Genomic DNA, 21464 nt, shown 5'->3' on the forward strand with positions numbered 1-21464 from the left:
AAGAAACCGAGCTTCTTTTTCTTGGATCATCATCTCGGCTTCCTCCCCTTTTCATCTCCTTTCCGCTGTCTCTTCTGTGAATTCGTTCGTGGTCGATCACGCGAGAGCCTTTTAGTAGAGCGCTTTAAACTCGTCGGTTTCTTCGGTTACGTTTCGGCTTTCACGGGCACGTACTAGGCAGTTAGCAGCAGCAGGACAAAAGAGAAGTAGCACGATCGAGGAGGGGAGCCGCTAAATCAAACCAATCCCGCTTTACTCAAAAGCCAGAAGATGGGAGGAAACCCCTTTTGCCGTATGATCACAAGCGCCCTCCCCTAATGTCTGCCCAGGTAGGTTTAACTAGTCGCAAAGGTGGTGGCAAAGTGTGCCGGGGAATAAAGCTGCCGCCGGTACGTCGATTACGCGGTCGCCTTTGAGATTGGTCGAGGGGATGGATAAGCTATTTATCAAACCCGTGGCATCGCATCGCATCATGACCTGCATCACCGTGGGTTTACGCAGGTCGCCCGCGCTTATGTATGATACTCGTTTGTTAGGTCGATTAAGCACTCATCGCCCCTGGTCGGTTCAAAATTCCTCTACGTGGCCCATGCATTCGAAACGCGAATAACTTTGCCATACTTGTTAACAATTTCCCGCTTGCACAAGTCGCGCGTCAAGATCTGCCCGCCCTCCGCCCGATCTCTCTGCTGGTGCTCCAAAGTCACCTCGCCGCATCAAAACCTGGGTGGGTACGCGCTCCGGTGAACTGATTCGGCACAAAGTGGCACTGGATTGTGAACCGGAAGGGGTAATTGAGCGCATGCATGCAGCGTTGGCGGGAAGAAGCAAGGCAGGATGATGGCGCGCACATGCATATGATTCCGTGAGCAAGGAGGGAAGGGGGAGGCAGGGGCGTGCGCCGAGCTTCCACTATGCCGAGACAGATCGAGAGGGACACCATCTTTACGAATTTAATGGAGCTGCCCCCTCGTCCTCGATCGTCCTGGTGAAAAAGGCTGCACGCTAGGACGGCTTTCTACTCTCCCACCACCGACTCTCTAGCCCATGGCCATGGTCGCCGTCGGTCCGTCCGCTCTGGTATCATCGCGCCCCCGACCGCGAACGAACCGTAGTGAGCTAGCGCAGCCGCGCAGTAGCGTTCCTAGGTGTTGTTGGCCTGTCAACCGGCGCCGATCTACGGAGCATTGTCACTGGTCAGCGACGGAGTAGCTCGCATGCGTGCCACTGTCCAGTGTCCACCCACTGTGGCACCGTGTGGTTTTTCAGGCGCATGCATGTGCTGCACCACCCGGGGACGACTCGCGGGGTTTCAGGTTTCATGGTGGGTTTTGACTTTTCAACTCCGGCGCATATACTAGCACTACTAATTCAAGAAATGAATTTTCCAATTATGCATGCGTGCCACTCCATTTTTTCTTCGAAATACTCCCACCGTTTCTGCTTTTTACACTACGTGTTAGATTTCTGAAGTCATACTTTGTAAAGTTTGATCAAATTTACATTAAAAATTATCAACATCTACACCACCAAACAAATATAATATGAAGATATATTTCATGATGGATCTAATGATATTACTTCTGTATAATGAATATTAACAATCTTTTGTATAAATTTGGTAAAAAAGTGGAGAGTTTGACTTCAGACGAATATGATACGCGGAGTTAAAAGAAACATAGGCGGTATAGAACCATTACATGCTAAAAATACGGATTCAGTGAATAACAAATGGAACTACTATGCGTATGCCAGTTGGTGTTCGAACTTTGTATGACGGAGGATTGAATGGTGTCGTATAATTTTGCTCCATGCACCAACGACGACTTGATTTGTTGCATCATATGAAAATCACACAGAAATTGTCATGTGTATGTCATCATTCAATAACAATGTCCAAACCTTTAGAAAAATCATATTACATGTTGATAAAAAAATCACATTACCTTATGGTCTACACCTAGATTTGTCTTTTGTAGAGTTTGTCAGTTTCCTTTCGGTCTTGAGGATAGGTTAATATGCATTTTGGGGTACTTTTGTTGTTACTTCCACATGTATTGGAAGTCCAAGAACAAAAAAAAACTAATTATGCTAAGTTTTTTTTGGAATGAACAAAGAAATTGTGTTTTCATGCTGCTGGGAAAACACACGATTGTTTAGAATAGTTTTATGGTAGTTTCAAAAGTGCATAGAAAAAAAATACAAACAACATTTGCAAAGCCACATATATATGTTTGTCTTGTCATATATCACAGCCTATAGGTAGTCACGTTTGAAGGCAATAACAATCTAGGCATACTAATGAGTTCACGTGAGTTGTGAGATATCGTTACAACACAATGTTAACAGACAACTGACACTTACATATTACGTGCATGAAGTTCAAGATAAAAATTTGTTACTAATGATAGCTAAACCCATTGAAAAAGGAAACCTTAGCTGCATAGTGCTTCAATATGTGTATATAACACATTATATGTATGGACATTAAGGGTTTAATTTCATGAATATGCTAAGATAGTGTTGCAGCATTTGGTTGAAATCCTCTGAAAAGATATACGAACTGTAACAAATGGTTGATCATAAGACTTTCACATTGACTAAAAATTTACAAATAATCTCATAAATGGATACACTTTTATTAAGGCAAGAAACTCTAATGGAGCAAGAGCATGCATGAAAGATTCTAGACTAAATCATAAATGGATACACTTTTATTCAATCGAGAAACTCTAATGGAGCAAGAGCATGCGTGGAAGATTCTAGAATAAATGGGAAGTGTGTAAAGATAGTATATGCAATAAGTACGAGGGCATACTAAGTTTTTAATTATTGGAAACTTTTAGATAGTACACATGACAAAATCTGATGTAATTGATAGGAAATCAAATGGTCAGCAACGCTCGGATTTGCCACCTCTTGACCGTCAGATTGAGTTCATCTAACGATCCATATTCCAACTTATTCGCACACTGTATAGTCGTATAGAAACTTCATTTTATAACTTAGCATTGCAAATGTTTTTTAAAAAATTACACATTTTTTTGGTGAATCTGTTTTCAACTGGGAGCAGTTGGATTTTTTGTCCAAAAGGACCCCCTGCCGAACGCTATTGACAAAAAAGACTACCTACGGATAAAATTGTCAAAAAAGACCCCCTCTCTAGTGGCGGCAGGCGCGGCAGGTGACATGTGTCACCTGCCGCCACACCACGAGGCGGCGGGCCCGGCCGCCACGGCAGAAGGCGGCCACGCGCGGTATAACGGATTCGGCACAGTGCGACGTAACGGGCGAGGCCAGGTGGGCCACGCCGCCACTGACTGAGGCGGCCGCTGCTGCCCATGCCGCGCCCAGGCCGACAGCGGCATCTTCACGGAATGCGAGGCGCGGGCCCGGCCACCACCGGGTGAGGCGGCAGCACACATGCGGCCCGACAGCCCCTGACGGCGCTAATTTCGACGGCCTGCTGCAGCGCGTGATTTCCGCAGATGCTTTGTAAATTGGAATCTGATTCCCGCAGCCTGCCTGCGTGATTTCCGCTTCTTGCCGACACCCAAGAGCGGTGTAGTTGCTGCGTGTGATGAGACACCGCGATGCTGGAATCCGAGGCTGCGGTGGGTGAGTGTACCTCGTTCTGCCGACAATACAATGCTCCTCCTCTTTATATACGCACAACCGCGGCTGCGCATACACTCTCTCGAATATCTCTCGTTGCCTTCACTGCCTCTCTGCTCTGTCTAAGTCTACAAGAATACACAGAAGGAAATACTTGGTAGCCACTTTCACTCGTGATTTTGGCCGATTTAGAGTTGGTTTTTGAAGATGGTGAAGTTGAAGAAAAGATAGATTAAGGTAAGATCTATCCATTTTTGTTGGTTTTGTTTGCATGCATGATGTTTTTGTTCTGTTTGATTAATTCCTAAGTGTGTACTCTATGTTGTTTTAGGCATTATTTCAGCACTTGGAGAAGTCATTTTGAGTTTCTGGAGTAGGATTTGCCGTGCTAAGTGAAGTACGAAGGGGGAGATCAAGGTATGAGCTTTGCAATACATGGATTTTTTTGTGATGCACGGTGGTAATTAGTTAGTCATTTAGCTCGTCATTAGCTATGTGATGTTAGTGCTTAGAGGTTAGGAAAAAATTCAAACGACGGATACAACATTTAAACTATTTTTTTGATAAGAGTAGGTTGAAGATGTTGTATCAATGTTAGTTGCGTACATTTGTATTGACATGCGAGAAGCTCTTAATACGGTAATTAAGAAAAAAAAAATTATATGTTCATTGCATGTGGTATGCTATTTCATGTGGTATGTTTATTAATAAGTCTATGGTTAGGAAACCGTAGGTCTACTTTGTTATGTCACAATAATCTAAATTTTATATGTTAAGATTAGGTGGTAATGTACTTAATGATATATGTAATTAGGTAAAATAATTCATCTTAGTAGCAAACAAGGAGGAGATGACGTGATTGAAGAAATTGTGTTACCATCTTCGCTATCCCTTTTGAGATGATGACCACATACATGCAAGTGCTATTTTCATATTTTTGATAGCAGAAAGAAAAATCCGTGTTTAATATTGATGTTCATGTGATAATAGGTTGACTCCGTTCATATATTACTGGTGACGGATATTTATTCGAACTATTTGGACGCTTAATTGCATTTGCAAGCACATCCATATTGGACCTAAGGTATAAAATGACGCCGTAATTTTGTTAATATTTTTTATATTGATGTACTGTCATGCCGGTGCAAATATTATTATTTGTAAATAAATGAATTTTATCGTATGATATGAAAAATATTATATCATGCCGGAAGAAATTAGATATTTTACTCATATGATATTAAAATGTTATTATCGTAATATTATGTTTAGTGGTTGTTTGGATAGCGAGTACTTACCCTCAGTTTTGTCATAACCTGCTGTAAGAAAATTATGTAGAAAACCATATTTTACTAATAGTCGTTTCTCCAGAAGCTATGTTTTTGCATGTTACGAGAACTATTTTAGGATATTTTTGCGGTAGTTAGAGAAAAGCAAACAGAGTTTAAGTTTGTTACGCTCGTAGACAAGTTTGAGAAAAATAGATCTTTAAATACCCGTTAACCAAACAACCCCTTAAAGTCTAAGCAAATGATTCTAGAAACAAACTGAAAAATTATAACGAAAATACGGTTATTATTTTAGTCGTAAGATATGTAAATGTTGTCATCGTTACTAAATGTTCAGTTACTAATTATTTGAAATGTAAACATGTATGTTGGTTAGGTACTATGGAAAATTTAGTAGTGTACTATGGGAACGTCTTACGCGACGGTCCATTCGGGGTGGATGTGTCCTTGTGCGAGTCGACTACAGTTGTGGTGAGAGACATGGTCAACGTGGGTTACGCAGCTGTTAGAAGGTGCATCCGAGCGGTGTTTGGCCCAGTGATGCAGGAAAAAAAATGACAATGGAGGCCTTCGTTGTTGACGGAGGAAATGATGGGACAGTTGCCCGTTGGGGTTTGCGGCCTGTCACAGGTGATCGGTCGTGCGGGTCGTACATGAGGTTTGCAAGCAATCCCAATAACTCAATGTATGGTCAGCCGATGGTGTATGTGGAGTTCATTTCAGTCACTGATGTTGCCGGATGCAGTAGCATGGGTGGTGAGGTCGAGTTGGCCATCACATCAGCCCCTAGCATCGGCCCATCGGAACCGACGGGCGGCCAGCCTGTGTATGACACAGGATATTGGTCGGCGGCCGTTGACATGAGCGAACACGTGGAGGGATTGCCGGAGGCGCTAGATGATGATGATCATTCTTCTGCGTCTTCGGAGTCAAGCGGAGAAGAAGATGTTCCTCCTCAGAGGGCGGTCGCAGCGGCACTGCAACCTGGGTTTTTACAGGATATGAGCATCACCAACGAATTTCACTCTGCTTCTGGCCTAGGAGCGGGAAGCCTGGAGGTTGGACAAGTTTTCTCAGATAAGAAGTCTGCTTACCAGGCAATGGGTAGCTATGCAATCGGCATCCACCGCCAGCATAGAGTGAAGCAGTCTGATAAAAAAGAGTTGAAGGTCATATGCATCCACACCGCGAAAGGTTGCCGCGGAAGAGTTCTCGCTAGACTGAAGCCTGGGGTATGTCAGTCATGGCATATCACAAAAATAGTGGAGCATACCTGTGAGCAAACTGGGACTCTTTCAGATCACTGCAATGTGACAGCAAAATTTGTGGCACAGACGATGGAAACAATTATGCAGGGAAGTCTCAACATTAGTGTTAGGGCTCTGCAAAAAGATGCAGAGGATCTAATTGGATTCCCTGTTAGCTACAGCAAGGCTAGGCGTGCGAAGGAAAATATATTCAAGAACTTGTATGGTACCTATGAGGAGGCATATTCTTATGCCCCTAGAATGCTTCATCAAATAGCAAGTGCTAATAGGGGGACTCAAGTTTGGCGGAGAGAATGTCCAAACCCAATGAACCCGGGTGAGCTAATCCTGGACCGCTTATTCTGGGCATTCGCCCAGACTATACAAGCCTTCAGGCACTGCCGCCCGGTATTATCTGTTGATGGTACCTTTCTCACTGGAAAGTACAAGGGCACACTATTGGTGGCGATTGCAGCGGATGCAAATAATCAGCTTCTTCCTATTGCATATGCATTGGTCGAGAGCGAGAACAAAGATAGCTGGTTGTGGTTCCTGAGCTGCGTGAAGATTGGTGTCGTGAAAGAGCGTAAAGGTGTTTGCATCATTTCTGATCGCAACACTGGATTATTAAGCGCTCTTGAAATAATTAAGGCATCGGGAGAAGAGTGGGGCTGGCCCGATCTAGAGGGAAGGTGGTGCATGAGGCATTTGGCAGCAAACTTTTACTCCAAATTCAAAAACAAGGATTGGTTCAAGTTATTCAAGAGGATGTGCATGCAAAAAACTGAAGCCAAAATGAATGCGATATGGGCAGGTATCAATGGTGAGATCGACCGCGCGGCCCTGCCGCAGAGAGAAGACCAGAGGGGTCGTAGGACGGCCATAAATTTGAGCCAGTGGATCACCGAGAATTGCCCTCATTTGGAGAAGTGGGCGCAGGCTCATGACACCGGGGCTCGGTATGGAATAATGACCAGCAACATGTCAGAGGTGTACAATGGTGTTCTTAAAGGGGTGCGAGCACTGCCTATCACAGCCCTAATTGAAGAAACTTGGAACCGGACCCTGTCATACTTTGCAGACAGGGTCACCGTCGCCAAAGCACAAGCTGAATTGAACAAGCCATGGTCCGAGAAGATGCAAAGACATCTAGACGAGAAAGCAAAGAAGTCCCAAAGTCATGGCTGCAGGAAAGTGGACGCACTTAGGAATAAGTGGGAGGTCAATGTGCGAGCCAAGTACGTTAAGGGTCACCACAGAGGATCAAAAAAGCAAGTTGTCACCCTTGGCTCAACCTCCTGTGAGTGCACTTGTAACAAGCCCAAGCTTGAGGGCTACCCTTGCAGTCATGTGCTCCGGGCGGCTGCTGTTCAAAAAATCAGCATCGAGCAATACATATTGCCGTACTTCAACATGTACAATCTGTACAACACTTGGAACGGTGAGTTCTGGGCTTGGGGCATTGATATGAACTACAAAATGTTGTGGCCAGATGGGCCAAAATGGGTTCCGAACACCGACTTGATGAGAACCGCAAAGGGACGACGTCAGTCTAGGCGTCATCGCAATGACATGGACCATAGCCAGATGGGAGAACCAAGGCGATGCCGCGTTTGCAGGTGTCCTGGACATTCACGCAAAGACTGCCCGTATCGAGCCAACAACAACGCATGATGTTGATATATATGTACTCGCCATGTCTATTTATATTTATACCCGTTATGTGTACTTATATTAAATTTAAATTGATTCTCTTTGTATTATTATACTCTTGATGTTAACTTCAGATAATTAATGTAAATCGTATCTCTTTATATTTTTTAAGTTAATTTTGATTTGCATTTGTATTTCTGTCTTCCTCGTAATTTATATTTGTATGTTTGTGTGCAGGTTATGGGTGAAGTGCCAGTGCTTTTGTAGGGGCCCCATGACGCCGGCCACCGTTGCCACCTATTTTTGAAACCAAATAGTAAGTATGATTATCGGCCTTTCAGACTTCGAACCATAAAGAAAACATGGCCAATACACAATCAATTCCTTGCTCACCTTGACGCTTATGGACTACAAGGTTTTGCTAGGCTCACATCATGCAACGACCAAGTACGTTCGGACCCATCCCTTTTGACATCCCTCGTTGACCGGTGGAGACCTGAAACCCACACCTTTCACTTTCGTTTTGGGGAGCTTACACCTACACTAAAAGATGTTTCTATGATCACTGCTCTACCAATTAGAGGTGAGCCGGTAGTCTCTCCACAAGTGTCTCCATCTTGGGCATTAGATATAGCAGCCCGTCTTGGGATGGAAATGCCAGAATCACAACGTTCTGGTAACCCTCGGGGCATCCCACTCGTCTGGCTTCGTGATAACTTTCTTAATTTTTCTAGCTTCGCCAATGAGGAGACGAGAAAAAGACATCTGTTTGCGTATTTGTTGTGGCTCCTCGGGAATCTATTTCCAAATTCACATGGGGACGTTGTTGTCCCTGGTCTCATCTACATTGGAGAGAATATGGTAGATGAACCTTTACCCGAGCAGCCAAAATACAGCTTCGGTTCTGCCATGCTATCTCATACATACAGAGGCTTGTGTGATGCCACGCAAAAAACCTCTTTCGCACAAAAAGCTCCATTACTTTGTGTCGATGAGTTTCTACAGTTGTGGTCCTGGGAATACCTCCCTGTAGGACGACCTCGTATAGTACAACCCATATACCCATACGACTTTAGCGAGGGTGCTTGCGCAACTATGGCCACCAGGTGGACAAAGGCACGGAAACGTTGGTCTCCAGATATTGCGAAAAATTGTTACCCTATGTACCACCAGCAGTTTGAGATACTTGATGAGGCAGAAATCACATGGAACCCGTGGACTCAGGACCAGCTAAAAATGGTCTTTGATGCTCGACACTTCACACTAGGCATGTTGACCGATAGTGCATTCTGGCTGACTCGCTGCAACTTATTGTTCCTGTGGTGTGTTGAGCCTTACAACCCAGAGCGTGTAATGAGACAGTTCGGTCTCTATCAAGAAATTCCACCACCTTTTTCCCAGACGTATCGACGAGGAAACACATAAGTAAGATGTGACATCCCTAAATAGTTAGTGTCATTTTTAATTTACTAAACTCACACTTTGTTACATAATTTGCAGGCTAACCAATATGGGCAGGGGTTGGAGTTTATACGATTGGAGGGAAGAGAACATTGAATGGGTACACAAGTGGGAAAATGAAGCGCTAGCAGATATAGTGCATCAACTTAGGTATATTTTATGTACATTATTTTTTTACGATGATCATACGATGCGTGAAGATGCTTTGCTTTCATCACAACGGTTTATGTAATTATTTAATTTTGTAGACCGTACGATGGAAGTACAAATCAAGCGTACAATCAGTGGTACTGTATGAACACACGTGCTAGCCTGGCCAGTCAACTAGCTAATATACCAACACATCTCACACAAGAGGAGCAAACGCGGAGACATGTTGAGCTGCATGTAGCTTACTATCGTGACCAGATGGTAATCACTTGTAACTTTTTTAGGTCCATCATTTCATAATCATTTGAACTAAATAACATCCAAATATTGTTCAGCTTGAAAATGTCAACGAAGTAGGGCAGATGGCTACGGATAGCATGCCGGCCCAGGGTCCATATCGCAAGACATTCCAGAAACTTTTGCAACAATTTGTGGCAAAGAAGTTCAGATGCGGTAGAGGCGACGACGTTGTCACTGGAGCATACATGCCGGTAGCGAGGTCAGCCAGACCGAGTGTGGCGCAGTCGTCCAGACCGAGTGCGGCGCAGTCGTCCAGACCGAGCGAGGCGCGTACGAGCCATGAGCAATGGGGGGAGGGTCCGAGTACTAGAACGACATTGCCACGACATGACTCATCTCTGCCACTGCATCGCTCTTCTTCGATGCAGCTACGTCAGGGGCAGACATCTCAGGGGCATGGCACGGGCTTGGATTCGATGCCTGAGCAGTTTCTTTCCCCTAACCCATATGCGTATACAGGATATGATGCATACACCCAAGGTGAGGGATCTCAGCCGTATCTCTCCAGGCGAGGGATCCCCATGCCCGAGGAGACTCGTGTACCAGATTTAAACCAACACCACGTACAATGGCCAGACAGTATAGGAGAGGGATATGCTCAGGTAGTCATGTTTACATTTCAATGCATTTACAATGATATCATATATTATCCTCTAACAGTTTGTTTAAAATGTTTCTATGTGCAGGACACACCTGATGTTAATTGGGGCGATGAGAACACCCAACGCGGCGTCAACACAGGCCTCCGGGGAGCATCAGGTGATCATGGCGTCAACACAGGCCTCCGGGGAACATCACATGATCTTGGCGACCCGGTTACATCATTAGTTACAGAGTTTTTCGGAGGGGGCGTTATTGGCCCATCTTTTATCCCCACGGAGTCACAACCATACGCCTACAATTACGCTTCAGGTTCGCAACAAGGATTCGCGACTCCACCACCTACGCAGGACTCGCAGACACATGAAGCCGAATTGGAGTACGGCCGCGGTCTTCGTGTGACCCGGCCACCTAATCGCTTGTCGCCTTCCGGTCGTAAGGAAAGGCCAGGTGGTCGTCGTAAAGTAGGGTGATTCATCTATGCACGTGCGCGACCCATTGTACCGTTTCATTCAGATGTACTTGCATTATTAGTTTGTACTCTCTTATTGTAAGGCATTATGTTCTATCTTAATTTCATTTTATAGTTGTTGCACGATGTTCGATAATTAGTGAAGGGAAAGAAAATGCCACTACTTTATTCTAAAACTATATATTTTTTTCATCACGACAAGGTACAACTGAAAATAAAATACAACACGACAAGGTACAACTGAAAATAAGATACATCGTAGAATTTAGATAAAGCTACATTTAACTACTGAAATGAAGCTACATTAAACTGCAGAAATAAAGATACAAATGATTGCGAAATTTAAAATACTACCACAGGAATCTACTGAGTCCAACGTGGATATTTTCCTTTTCCATCGCCACCTTCTTCTGCTGCCTTGGCCTGACGAGCCCTTTCTTTCTTTCTCTGCCTCTCCGCCTCACGAGCCTCCTTTCGCTGTCGTTCCTGCTCCTCCATGCGACGAGCCTCTTCTCTGTTTTTCTTTTCTAAATCCTGAAAAAACCGGTGTTGCTCCGCATAGTATTCTTTTAACTCTCTCTCTTGCTCTGCTTTCTCCTCAGCTTCCGCCTTCTCGCGTCGCTCTTCCGCATAGAAACTATTCCACGCACGGTGACTTCTTTCACGAATCTCAGTCACTGCCCAAGCCGGCATCTCCGTGTCAATCCAACGATAGTACATGCACAGAGGCGGAGGAGACTACAACAAAAAACCAGAATGTTATTAAAGAATCTATCAAAATACCAACAATATCTATTTGTGATGGTTAAAGCATACCGGAGGCTTGTCGTACTCTGAAATAGCTATGGGTGGATCTTCCTCATAATTGGCGCACATGAAAAACTTCATGCCCAACCAATCTGAAAAATCCGTAACCTCCTTCACCTTGCAAAGATCGCCACACCAACACCGCAGGACTGCCACCCCCGGAGGCAAACTTGCATTCTTCATTTTCCTCGGCCTAATGCTTTGATCCGAGTAAGGCAAACTCATACCGACTGAAAAATGTGTTACACACTTTGCGCACTGCCGATTTCGAGGATGACTGGACGAGAGCCTCGGTGTCTCCTTTTATAAGCTCAGACGATAAATGATGGCGAGAAAATTAAGCGGGGATATTTACGATCCCTGTAGTGTCGGCACAACAGCTTCCCGTAGGATTCCCAGTGCCATCGCATTCGCTGAGGCAAAAGAAGCAAAGGCAGGATTGGTTCCCGGGCGAAAGAACCAAAAGCGTCCATATTCCCGCGCTTCGGAGTCACATCCGTCATTGTCGCGCCTCGGAATCAGCGCCGTCTGCGCACTGTCGCGCGTGCAGCAGCACAGGACAGGCCGCCTCGGCAGGTGGCGGCGTGGCCCACCTGCTGGGCCCACACGCAGCAGGCCTTGTCGGCCGGGTGGCGACAGCGGCAGCGGCGGCCGCCTCACCCGGTGGCGGCCGGGCCCACCTGGCGCGGTCCGTTCCGTCGCGGCACGCTGGCCTGTGCTGCCACCGTTCTGCCACGCGCGGCCGCCTCCTGCAGTGGCGGCGGGGCCAGCCGCCTCATGGCATGGCGGCAGGTGACACGTGTCGCCTGCCGCGCCTGCCGCATCTTGTGAGGGGGTCTCTTTTGTCAATTTCGTCCGCAGGGGGTCTCTTTTGTCAATTCCAGTGGGTAGAGGGTCTCTTTCGACAAAATTTCGGAGCAGTTGCTCCCATGATTAGAGGGCGGAGCAAATCAAGGGACTAGGCTACGATCGTGTGTGCATTATCTGCTTGTGGGTCCTTCGATTGTAGCTTAGTCCCACTATTTGCTTGGCATAGGCCATGATCGTGGGACTAGTACGTCTAGGTCACGACCGTGAGCTGCCATCCCACATTTTGCCTGGTAATACTCATTGTGAGACGGATCTCTGATCTATCTTCTCCAATCAACTTTACATGACTAGTCCGACTCCTCCTCGAAATAGAAAACACGTATTTGATTTGTACATGTGGGTTGCAATCCTACAACTAGTCTTTGTAGTAGGTCACTAAACCACCTCTATTTTGCTACAAATGTCACCATTTATTTCACTTCATCTTGAAAAGCAATTGCACTACTGGAGAGCCCTCTCCACAACCAATCGTGCGATGGTTTTACCATATCCGGTCGTATTTAGGTAAGAGGTAGTGCCAATTTCTAAGTTGTCCAAAATCGACTCAGCTTTATGATTCATAGCCTAATGTCCCGGTGAACCTAGATATGGAGACATCCACATGTGGACTTTTTAGTTATGAAACCTTTTAGGTAATGGTGGCATGGAACACACATAACCAACTAAGACGCCAACCACCCTTTCCCTGAAGGTGAAATTATCCGAATACATAGATCTTACTTGAAATGTCGTCTGATTTATAGCCATTTCTGTCTTTGGTAGGTGACTTAACTCCTAGGAACTTAAGGCTTGCTTTGATAGTAAAAGAGTCTTCAATAGATATAGTAGTCCAAGCATGCTCTATCAACCACATTAGTAGAAATAGTTAGAACACCTTTTTGTGACAGTTTAGAAACACATGCCCGTACCTTTTTTTAGGTAGCCTGGCAATATTTAACCACTCTATTGGTTCTCATGCACTAATGAAATCAATATTTGGGCATTTTGTGTTTTTACCTAAAAGATTACGAGCATCTTTGATTCATGGGATTTTCAAAACATAGAAATAAAAAAAACATGATTGGAGTGGCATGTCATGTTGAATCTTATAGGGTTTAGTATAACCACAAGAATTTGGAGCAACAAGTGTTTGATGTCACGAAAAAAACAAATGAGTTGAAAAAAAAGTTTGAGTGGATGCAAATTTCTCTCCAAAGTAGAGTGCAAAGCGATCTTATGAATTTTTTCTAAGGATTCCAATCATACAAAACAAACTGTTTGTGTATAAAAAATTACCAAGGAAACAAATCCTTCAAAATTCCTACGACGTTTCTTTGAATCAAAGAGGTCTACACGTGCATGTTTCCATGGTCTAAGAACATGTAAAATTTGTGGAAACGTGTGCGTTTTTCCAAGCGTTGAAGAAAACGTAGTACATCCAAAGTACTACAAAACTCGCTATATTACCCTTTTTTCTTCTTAATAATGGCAACAAATAAAACCAGTGTCAATTTTGTGAAGCATTGCTAACTAAAAATGAAATGCTATGTACGCCTAAGCTATTCTAGTCTAGAAAAAAAATCCTGTGGAGTTTTCGTAGTTAAACAATTTGGTGAGTGCGGCGTGTGGAAATGCCGGTCGATGACGTGTCCCGATGACGCCGAATCCATGCGCGGCCGTTGCAGCAGACTCGGTAGCAGCGGTGGGCAAAATTTTCACCGCAGTCGAAGGATCCGGGAAGAAATCCGGACGGGGCCCAGGCGCTGTCCAGTCCCTGGCATCCCGACGTGGACTGCACGCCTCCTCCCAGCGTAGTGGATGCTGGCGTCACCCGAATCCAGCGCCTTTCGACCCAGGCAGAGGCAGGCCAACTGCCACTTTCACCCCGGGCATATTTTAACTTGCCCTATCAAGTTAGTAGTACTGCCATAACCATGCCGCATGCACCCACCCGACCCGACCCGAGCATAGTGCTTTATTTGTTTCTCATGTTATCGTTGTCAGATTATGCTCCGTTCTTCCTTTTGTTTTTCTTGCTCTTGGTGTTGTCCCTTGCTATTCGGGATGACGGGTTGATGGGGATAGAAACTTATGGAGTGGCGGCCGGGGCAAGTGGTTGAATGAGAGGGGTGGCAAGAAGACAAGAGCGGTTTTGTTTTTGTGATGGCTGGGAAAGTATTGTTGGTTGGTCAAACGTGACGGTCGGGCTCGAGGTCAAGCATGGTCCAAGCACGGTCAAAAAATTTCCACCAAAACTCGTTTTAACTTACTCTATCCGTTTCAAATTACTCGTCGCAGAAATGGATGTATCTAGAACTAAAATACATCTAGATACATTCATACCTGCGACAAGTAATTCGAAACAGAGGAAGCACATTCGAGAGGCGTTCGGATCACAGGTTCACAACGGGCGAAAACTGAAAACTGAAATCTACAGCTCATGCGACGGGTGGATCCTCGTCGACGACTAAACACGATAGACAGATCGGTTGGGCATATGATAATACGGACATCCCCATTTGTCTAGATTTTTATTTTGCGAGGACCATTTCCATTTTGTCTAGACTTACGTGTTGAGTATACCATGCACGCTGCCATGCCAACCCGCGTTGAATCGCGCCACAAATTGTGCCAGCGATGGGTCTCGGAAAAAAAACGTCAACTGCCCTATCGCGTTGAAATACGTGCGTGCCGGAGGTCCAAGGCTCGAAACCCCCGATCGCGATCTTGCAAAAGCAACTGCCCTCGAATCAAGAAGGCCCAACGAACCACCCCCTATCTGCCTGCTGTGTACTACTATTCGTGATGGAAAAGTCAAGAGGAAGAGCCAGGGCGATCTGCTCAGCTCAACAGGTTTAACAATTGCATTGCAGTGTAGCAGTATATGGTTACAAAAGGCACGGAGACGTTTGAAGGCATGCGCCCTTGTCTTCCCCAGATCGAGGGCAAGCGTACGTAGCGAAGCATTGAGATGGAGACACACATCTGAAGAGGAGCGGAGACAGGCGCAACGCGACGCACAACCTCGCGGAGAATGTGCAGGCGAAAGTGCCAGAAATCTGCTAACTTTCATGGCGACTTTGTAAAGCTTATGGGTTGTAGGCTGGGCCCGGAGCCGGTTGCTAGGGAAGTTGCGGAATTATTCGTCAGTTCCAGCAAATGTCTACTCGTGTGTCATCATTTGCCCGCTTTATGGCCATCTCCTTTGTAAACTCCCGGCCTTTCCACGGCCACGGTGAAAATAATCTCCGTTTTAGATAGGCGGTTCCATTTTATTTCTTTGCGCAACCAAGACGTCTGGGGTACGAATATTTTCATGAAATCAGCATAGTGTATTTCATACAACAGTGGAAGCCATCAATTTCAGGCAGGTGCAAGGCCTAGTTTGCTATTGGTGGTTTGATCGGTATGCCCGGTGAAAAAAGCATCATGGGCTCATGGCCACGAATATCGACGTGAACTTTCATCATGTGGAATTTCTAAAGGTAGCGCTTCCACTTGGCCAGTTGTGTGCATATCCACTGAACCATGCTTGTATTCCCATGCTGCATCTTTTCTCTCTATTATTAAATAATAATAAAACTGGCGGTGCACCAGTGTCACGTCAACAAAGAGACGATGACGTGCATTTCCTCACCATGAAACTTCCATGGGGACGAACGGGAACCCACTCCGTATTTTAACATTGTTACCGTTGCTATACCATAGGCATAGGGTGACAATGAAATTTGGTTGAAACTTAGTCTTCCCCGTCACCTCACCATCTCCACTAGCTTTGGTTTTTGTTGAAACATACCTCCACTACGTGTGTGGACTAGCAAACTTAGTCCTCAGGTGCATCAAACGAATGATGCGGCATGTCAATCAAATCCCCCGCATATCTCACCAAACACGCATACTCGGACCCTCATCCCCGTATATTTATCATCGTCCATCATTACGAGTGCTTTAAAGTTTAAATCAACTCCTGTAGCATGTAGTACTCAAACATTCTCATGAGTGCCACTATGTGACTGCTCTACTGCTTAATCTACAGACGCAACGGCAAAACCCGGGGATCTAGAAATGTCCATGTGTACATCATGTTTCGTGCCTATGAATTCGACGGGAAACCGTCGTATTCACGCGGATACAATGGAAATATACGCGTTGCTTTACCCTGTGCAGCATGAAGGAATGCTATTTTTCTTCTCCCCGGAAGCGACTAATGGCAGGCAAATAACAGCACTAACTTGTTTTTTTTTGAGACAAAACAGCACTAACTTGTGGTGTAATGCAAAGGCGCAGCTAGACCTGGCCATGGGCAGCCCGGCCCGGCCGGCCTGGCCCGAAAAAAGCCCGACCCGGCCCGGCCCGACGCTGCTCCCGGACCAGGCTCGGGCCTAGATTTTGAGCCCGGTGGCCTGGCCTGGCCGTGCCGGGCCCGGGCCCGTCATTTTTGCCGTTTTCTGAAGGGGCCCGGCCCAAGGTCCAAGGCCTGGCGGGCTTTTGCATGTTCGGGCCAGGCTTGGGCCCAAAAACTAGGCCCGATGGCCGGGCCAGGCTGGGCTCGGGCCCAGGTTTTTTGGCTCGGGCTTGGCTAGGCCCGGCCCGGCCCGAGGTTTGACCAGGTATAGGCGCAGCCAAAGGAGACAAAACAAGAGAAGCATCGCCATCGCCGGACGTACGCGTCAGCCCCAAATCTCAGTGGACGGTGGGCCTGCCCATGAGGCTGGCTACCTGGCTAGCTCCTTGGCAGTTCCACACCACGGCCCAAATGATCATGCTAAACGGACCAAACGTATGTTAATAATGTTCAGACAAGCGCGCCAGCCAAAAAGGCAGGCAGATAAACGTATGCTAAAAGCATGGTAGGAGCACTGTATTATGCCCACACGCTAGGCCAGAATGAATGCCAGATTAATGAATGAATGGCCCATGGACGTACAATTGTAGCTAGTACTACTACTGAATAGCTGGTAGAGTGTGTGATGGCTCCAAGAATTGGAGGTCAACACTGAGGTGGACGTGAATGTAGGAGTGGTTAGGTCGCACAGACTTGGAGGCCTCTCTGATTAATTTGTGTTCCACCATGTGACTGCGTGCTGATCTTGTCGCAAGTCAAGCGCAAACCTTGTCGTTGCTCATCTGCCCCGTTGACAATCCTATCAAATGGCCTGGATAGTGGCACTGCTGTACGTGATTTGGTCTAATAGTGACTGGAACTGTAAGCCCCGAGTGGCTAGAGCACAGCGGTAAGGACAGAGAAGTTGACGGTTGTGCGTACGTGTTTTTGGTTTTCAAGCAGTTGGCACTTCAGACTTTCGGAGGACCATGCATGCTACTCGTAGGTGTCAACCTAGGTTGACTTGGGCAGATTATTCGGACGAAGACAAAGACACATCGACATTATTGTACGCGCTGGGCCGCTTGGGTCATGTGGTGCTGTCTGTCCTTTGATGACTTGCCAAACATAAGCTCCAATTCCTGACGATTAGGGTGCCACTGTCGCTGACATGGACATGCATGGCACGGAAAGGCTCCGTTCTTGTGCGGTTCTCGGGTTAGCCCGATACCAAGGATCAACGAGGAGGCAAGTGCCTGATTTCCATCAGCCCGGCTGGTTAGTTTGCAAAAAAAAATAAAATAAAAAAAAATCGACAGATGCCGGGATCGCATGTAACAATTATGGATTTGGCTACAAATCGAATGTCAGATTTTTTGCATGACAAATCAAACATTTTTATGACAAATTATGTTGTCCAAAGATGACAATTTTCTTTAGCAAGCGTGAGAAATCCCTGCGGTTTTCTTCATGTGTTCTTCCTACTAAAGGGAGTGGGAAGATCATTACTATGTAAGAGGCCTTCAAATTATGGTTTTCTCCATGCATCATTGTTATATGCGAGATGATGTGTCTCTTATCATGTTTTGTATCTGCTTGATGTTACATTATACTGTAGAATTTGAAAGGATTTATGAAATTTCAAATTTTTGGGGGAAAATTAAAATATTCTTATGATGATTCTTCCTGTCCCATGTCCTTGTGTGTTGGCAAATCACCACATTACAAAATATTGCTCAATGCCCCATTTGCCGAGTGGGAGCATGAGAGTAAGTATCACCCCCTACATGGATCCAGTTATATGACGGAAGTTATTGTTGTTTCATGTTGGTACATGTGATATTCTCATGTACATATGGTGGCAGAGACGACAGATAGTTCATGAAGAACTCGTGCAAACTCCAGATCGAACCACATTGGCTATCCAAGCACTAGCCATGAATTTCGTCTGTGCGTCGAGAGATTCCGTGCCTGGCCCTTGTCTTAAGAGCTAGAAAAAACCAATAGGTAGGCAACAAATATTTTACATGGACGCAACATTCATGGAGGATGATAATTCGGGTGCTTCTTGGGCGGGAGTTCGTGATCACAGGGTGATCATCAGTGCAGCGAATGTAAGACTTGAACATGTAGCTGTTGCAGTCGCTCCAAAAGATGCCGCTCTTCAGGAAGACTTGGCTAGTCTTCTGGGCTATAACCAACTAATTGTGCAGATGGATAACATGATTGTGGTGGGGCTGATAAACTTTAACCATGGACATTCTATGGAGGTGGCCTCAATGCTGGATGAATGCTTGACTTTGATGAAATATTCTGGTAAGATCTTTGTCAAACATTGTAATAGACAATCAAACATGGTTGCCCGAGTCATGTTAATCCACCATCTATGTTCTTGGATACACCCCTCCCAAGCTATTAGTGCATGATTAAGTGTCATCTAGTATTAATAAACTAGCATGACTTTCCTGTAAACATAAAAGCTCTTATCTGTAAAGTTCACAATTTTTTAAAAAGTTCATGGGTTAAGAATTTGAAGAAACGACGTAGATGGAAACCTGAATAAGAAGAAATAGAAAAACAAATAATGAAAAAACATGTGAAAAACCAAACAAAAAATGGTTTTAAAACATGGTGAACTGAGAAAAATGGGAAAGCCCATCTTTTTTTAAGCGCTAGGGTATGGGCAGCATGACGCTCCCCCCCTATTCGACGCATTTTAGCGTCAAATACTCAAACGCTTGAAGCGGGCCCAAATGGGCCGGCCCACTCCGACAAGTTCACTTTAGCTGTCTCAAAATAAAAAAAAAACAGTTTTACTTCATTTTTTCTCTTCAGTTTTCATGCCTTTTTTTGAATTTTTTACATATCTAAATAATTTAATATATATTTTGATAAATAGAAAAAATACATAATAAAAGTTCAGTGTGTGACTAAAAACATTTTATTATAAATATACTCATCGTATATTAAAAAAATTCACTAGAAAAATAGTTAAGTCTGTATATATATATATATATATATATATAGACACACACACACACCATACATTGAAAAAGGTTAGCTATATATATATAAAGTTCACCCTATATTAACTAAATGTTCATCATACATAAGAAAAATGTTTACATTACAAAGGACTATAAAAATAATTATAAGTGAAGAAACCGGAATAAAACAGAATAATAACCAAAAATTAAAATAAATAAATAAATAAACAATAAAGAAAAGATTTTTTTAAAATTGGAAACAAAAACCACAAGCAGAAGAAAAAAAGAAATAACTAACTGACGGGTACTCCTTTCGGGGAGACCCAGTGGGCAGTGCAGGGAGCCCCAGCACCCCCATGTGTTGCATGTTGGGCGCACCCGATGGGAGCATGTTTTTGTTTTGTTTTTCTTGCACTTGTTTTTAGACTTTGCTTGGTTTTTCTATGTTCTCATGATTTTTTTAATTCTTGGTAGTTTTTCTAGTTTTACTCATGTGAAGCACACCATGTGAAAAACCACTGTTGAGATTCACGGTGAAGCATAACGTGAGAAAGTGAAACGTGCTTCACAAAAAAAATGAAAACACAAATGTGCTACGGTTTCTGGTTTGGGGGGGGGGGTCATTTTCTTTGGCTTACGTTTTCCTATTTTTTGTGTTTCCTATTTTTTGTATTTTTTATTTCTGATTTTCTCAATGTGCGGTTCATGATTTTGACGAATGGGTCAAGAGACAAAACATTAAAAAAATGAGTGAAAGAAGCACAAAACTTATAGGTTGCGATAAGTGTCACACATGCAGTGTGCCACTTGTTAGCACAAGAGGATTTGAATGTGACCTTTGAAGGGGGTACCTTGATTTTGAAGAAAAAAGAGCGGCGATGCCCCAAACTAGGCTGGCCCAATGCACCTCGCCTGTGAGCGTAGGCTCGACAGTTGACGCTAACGGGTTTCAACTAAGATTTACCACAGTGGCCATGCATGGGTTTAGTTGTTTGTGTTTGCTATTTGCAGTTTACGTGGGCCATTTTCGGCATGGCCTAGCTGCATCCTTCGTGTGTTGTGTTGTGAGCGTTTTCTCGTTTTTCTTTTTCTTTGTTGTATCTTTTTCCCCTTAATTTACTATCTTTTTCTTTACATACGGTTTTATTTATTTTCCATATTTGATTTGTTGCTTTATTATTCTATTTTTTATATTTTTCTATGCTATTCTCTTTTCTTTTTTAAAAATTTTGTAACATTTAAAAAAAATGAAAACATACTATGACGTGCATTAACGACTTTATACTTTGACATGTTATTTTCGTTATCTACATGTTTTTCTCTATATTTGTTGTGTGCGTGCGCGACACATTGGTGCACGAAGCGCATGTGCCTTTTCATGGTTAAGAAGAATCTCGTTTATCTATAGGGTGGACACCATTGCTGCTTGTACAAGTTGGCGTGACATGAAGTGAGAGAAGCTTAATGTAGAAAGGGAACAATTTCATGCGAATAGAGGTTATTGTTTTTCCTCCATTGCGCCATGTCTCCGGCTATATGGGAACTCCTTTCTCCCTCTCTCTCCCCGCCCTCTTGCACTTTTCTTGTGTTTCTAACTGAGTGTTTATTATAACTGGTCTAGCTCCTATAGAGGTTTATTATTTTACATGGCACATTTAATGAGCCTGGAGTATTTGTTGTGTTTTTCGTATGGTTTGTATTCGTTAACAT

General features: G+C 44.5%; 3 protein-coding genes and 1 pseudogene across 3 annotated transcripts; 3 read left to right on the top strand and 1 right to left on the bottom strand.

The window, feature by feature from the left end:
- Positions 1 to 5458: 5458 nt before the first annotated feature.
- On the top strand, positions 5459 to 7825 carry LOC147965704 (uncharacterized). Its single transcript, XM_087528092.1, has 2 exons — positions 5459 to 7141; positions 7373 to 7825. The coding sequence occupies exons 1-2, from the start codon at positions 5459 to 5461 to the stop codon at positions 7823 to 7825; spliced, it is 2136 nt and encodes a 711-aa protein (XP_087384218.1).
- A 219-nt stretch (positions 7826 to 8044) lies between these two features.
- Positions 8045 to 9233, top strand: LOC147965705 (serine/threonine-protein phosphatase 7 long form homolog; annotated as a pseudogene).
- A 326-nt stretch (positions 9234 to 9559) lies between these two features.
- LOC147965706 (uncharacterized) lies at positions 9560 to 10788 on the top strand. Its single transcript, XM_087526889.1, has 3 exons — positions 9560 to 9676; positions 9751 to 10317; positions 10402 to 10788. The coding sequence occupies exons 1-3, from the start codon at positions 9560 to 9562 to the stop codon at positions 10786 to 10788; spliced, it is 1071 nt and encodes a 356-aa protein (XP_087383015.1).
- Positions 10789 to 11150: 362 nt separating this feature from the next.
- On the bottom strand, positions 11151 to 11819 carry LOC147965707 (uncharacterized). The gene is made up of 2 exons (XM_087526890.1): positions 11604 to 11819; positions 11151 to 11525 (listed from the first exon to the last, which is right to left on the bottom strand). The coding sequence occupies exons 1-2, from the start codon at positions 11817 to 11819 to the stop codon at positions 11151 to 11153; spliced, it is 591 nt and encodes a 196-aa protein (XP_087383016.1).
- Between the last annotated feature and the right edge of the window lie 9645 nt (positions 11820 to 21464).

The sequence above is a fragment of the Triticum urartu genome, chromosome 6A (genome assembly GCF_056163025.1).
Source record: "Triticum urartu cultivar PI428250 chromosome 6A, HENAU_Tu73, whole genome shotgun sequence".
NCBI classification, from domain to species: Eukaryota; Viridiplantae; Streptophyta; class Magnoliopsida; order Poales; family Poaceae; genus Triticum; species Triticum urartu.

What these genes read in the sequence shown, in the direction of transcription:
- LOC147965704 (XM_087528092.1), top strand. Translation starts at nt 5,459, where the DNA reads ATGACAATGGAGGCCTTCGTTGTTGACGGAGGAAATGATGGGACAGTT. An exon ending in TGACCAGCAACATGTCAGAG is followed by an intron (nt 7,142 to 7,372) that starts GTGTACAATGGT and finishes AATAAGTGGGAG; the next exon opens with GTCAATGTGCGAGCCAAGTA.
- LOC147965706 (XM_087526889.1), top strand. Translation starts at nt 9,560, where the DNA reads ATGAACACACGTGCTAGCCTGGCCAGTCAACTAGCTAATATACCAACA. An exon ending in CTTACTATCGTGACCAGATG is followed by an intron (nt 9,677 to 9,750) that starts GTAATCACTTGT and finishes AATATTGTTCAG; the next exon opens with CTTGAAAATGTCAACGAAGT. An exon ending in TAGGAGAGGGATATGCTCAG is followed by an intron (nt 10,318 to 10,401) that starts GTAGTCATGTTT and finishes TTCTATGTGCAG; the next exon opens with GACACACCTGATGTTAATTG.
- LOC147965707 (XM_087526890.1), bottom strand. Translation starts at nt 11,819, where the DNA reads ATGAGTTTGCCTTACTCGGATCAAAGCATTAGGCCGAGGAAAATGAAG. An exon ending in CAGAGTACGACAAGCCTCCG is followed by an intron (nt 11,526 to 11,603) that starts GTATGCTTTAAC and finishes TTTTTGTTGTAG; the next exon opens with TCTCCTCCGCCTCTGTGCAT.